Raw genomic sequence first — 2,467 nt, forward strand, 5'->3', positions numbered from 1 at the left:
AATGAGTTTGTGATCCCTCTGAAGCCTTTTCCTTGTGCCAGCAGGAGGTGCAGTGCCATTCAATCTCGCTCCCGGAGCGTTCGATCGATACGGGCACGGGGAGGGGGAAGCTCTTCCCGGGGCTGGGATGCTGCTGCTAAATCCTGCTGGAACAGGGAATGCGGCAGCACCGAGCTTTGGGCTAATCCCGGTGTGCCGGGGGCTCTTATCCCACCGGAATCAGGGAGCTCTGAGGGTTTAACTTGGCTTCTCCTGGCTGGGAGGGGCGCTGATGGCTCGGTTTGGAGCAGTGTGGTTTGTGCTTTGCCTGCAAAGGAATGGGCTGGTGGCTCAACCCCGGCTCCCAGCCAGGGTCCAGAGGATTCCCGAGGGATCAAGGCCGGGTTGGATGGGGCTCTGAGCAACCTGGGCTGGTGGGAGTGGAATGAGGGGATCTTTAAGGTCCCTTCCACCCGGAACCACTCCACGATTCCCTGATTTAGGGTGCTGTGGACACGCAGGGGATCACCCAAAATAATACAGAGGCTGAAACAGCTGCCCCAGCTCTGGGACCCCACGATGCCACCCAGAGCCTTCCCCCAAATCCCCCCCTCAGTCCTCCACCTCCATCCCAGGGTTCAGAGGGCAGTGGGAAGAAGAGATGGAGACGGACAGGTCTGGCCCTGCATTCCCTTGTCCCATTCCCACTCCCACCACAGCTGCCTCCTCACCTCCCTCAGCACTTTTTCCTTGGAATATCACGATCCAGAGGCGTGACAGCATCGCTGTGAGCAGTGCTGGCAACCCCAGATGCTCAAGAACCAATTCCTCCTCCCCAGAAAACCACTCTCCCAACACCACCCCCCCCCCCCCCCCCCCCCCCCCCCCCCCCCCCCCCCCCCCCCCCCCCCCCCCCCCCCCCCCCCCCCCCCCCCCCCCACCCCATCCCCTCCCCATCCCACCCCCGTCCCCATCCCAGCCTTTAACGGAGCTTTCCCCCCATGGGAGGAGCTCGGAGCCCCTTCCCGGCCTTTGTCCCCCCCTTTTCCCAGCCTGTACCTTGTGACTGGAGGGGTGGCACTCGTCCCCCTCCCGGCCCAGGGGGGTGCAGACCCGCAGCCCCCTCAGCCAGAGGCTGACGGCACAGCAGGTCCCGCTGCCGCACTGAGGGTCCCGCTCGCAGGCCTGGGGAGGAGGAGGAGGAGGAGGAGGAGGATGGAAAAGAAACGTTATCCCTCTTTTTTTGAGGGGGGTTAATAGTGGGATCAGCCCACGCTGGGGAGTTGGGAGTGGCAGTTCCCAGTTATTGCCGGTTCAGGCTGAGGTTTTGGGGAGGTTTTGGGGCGGGGTTGGGGTGCTGGGGTTCATGGGGTGGAGGGGAAACCCCTCATGGACACGGGGCACAGAGGGAAAGTTTGCAGGAGAGCAAGGGAGAGCAGCAGAATCGAGGGATAAACCCACTGTCCGGGTCCTCCCCAAATTGCCACTGGCTGGGAAAAGCCAGGAAAGCATCATTATCCCTCCTTTTGGGAAATCAAGGGAATGGAAACGCTTGGTTTCTCCAATACTGGAGGGAAAAGAGGGGTTCAGCCAAGTCTGGCTTTGCTGAGATCAGCATCCAGGCTCTGGAAGCACCACAAAAACCTGGATTTTGTCCCTAAAATTCACTTTTAGCAGCACCCTCAGTCCAGTGCTTGCTCAGGGACACCCTGAGTGTGACAGAGTGAACAACCACCTGCCCCTGGCACCCTGACAGCTCCCACCTCGTTTAATAATTCCTCTAAATTCAGGAGGGAAAAGGATAATTTGGGGTGTCTGAGCCCTTGTTCCAATTGGGAACGTGCTCTGGGACACATCCATAAAGACACATCGATTTTTAACCTGCTGGAAAACTTCCTAAAATCCCACACTCCCCTGCTGGGAGGAGATGCTGGTGGTGGGAACAGCACCCGTAGGTCGGAAAAACGAGGGATAAATTGGGGAAAAAAGAGGGGAAAAAAAACCAACACAAACCAGACAACACAAAGGCCTGATTGCTGTGTTATTTCCCAGCATAATGAAGATGAATCAATAAAAAACCCAGGGTGGGGTGGAAGCAGAACTTACCCCGGTGATGACGGCGCAGGGGCAGGAGTTGAGGAGCAGGAGGAGGCAGAGGAGCCGCAGGATTCGGCCCATGGTGCTGGAATTCTGAGCTGCTCACACCTCCACCCCCTTTATAACCCCTCCAGCTCCAATTTTTTTTTTCCCCTCCTCTCCTGATCCCACCAGAAGCAGATGAGACCTGAATCTCCAATGGCATCGAAGAAATATTAATGAACCACCAAGAAAGGGGGGGGAGAGGGGGGATAAAAGTCCCCTCCCTCCTACCCACACCCCGCTCCCAGGGGGATTTATCAGCACAGCTGGATTTTCCAAGTACACCCCTAAATCCATGAGTGTCCTTGACAGGTGTGTGGAAGAATTTAATTAAAAAATTGGGGGTTAT

At 57.6% G+C, this 2,467-nt stretch overlaps 1 protein-coding gene across 1 annotated transcript in view; it reads right to left on the bottom strand.

Annotated features, from left to right (window-relative positions):
- The window catches only part of LOC114070917 (prokineticin-1-like), a 7,471-nt gene extending 5,314 nt beyond the window's left edge, over positions 1–2,157 (bottom strand). The window contains exons 1-2 of the mRNA XM_027908541.1: positions 2,086–2,157; positions 1,039–1,164 (exon numbers count right to left, since the gene is read on the bottom strand). Coding sequence (XP_027764342.1) covers positions 1,039–1,164; positions 2,086–2,157 — 198 coding nt within the window. The remainder of the gene's footprint in view (positions 1–1,038; positions 1,165–2,085) is intronic.
- Between the last annotated feature and the right edge of the window lie 310 nt (positions 2,158–2,467).

Source organism: Empidonax traillii, unplaced genomic scaffold (genome assembly GCF_003031625.1).
Source record: "Empidonax traillii isolate 1590-97213 ecotype Southwest subspecies unplaced genomic scaffold, ASM303162v1 scaffold1743:size121722, whole genome shotgun sequence".
In the NCBI taxonomy this organism is placed as follows: Eukaryota; Metazoa; Chordata; class Aves; order Passeriformes; family Tyrannidae; genus Empidonax; species Empidonax traillii.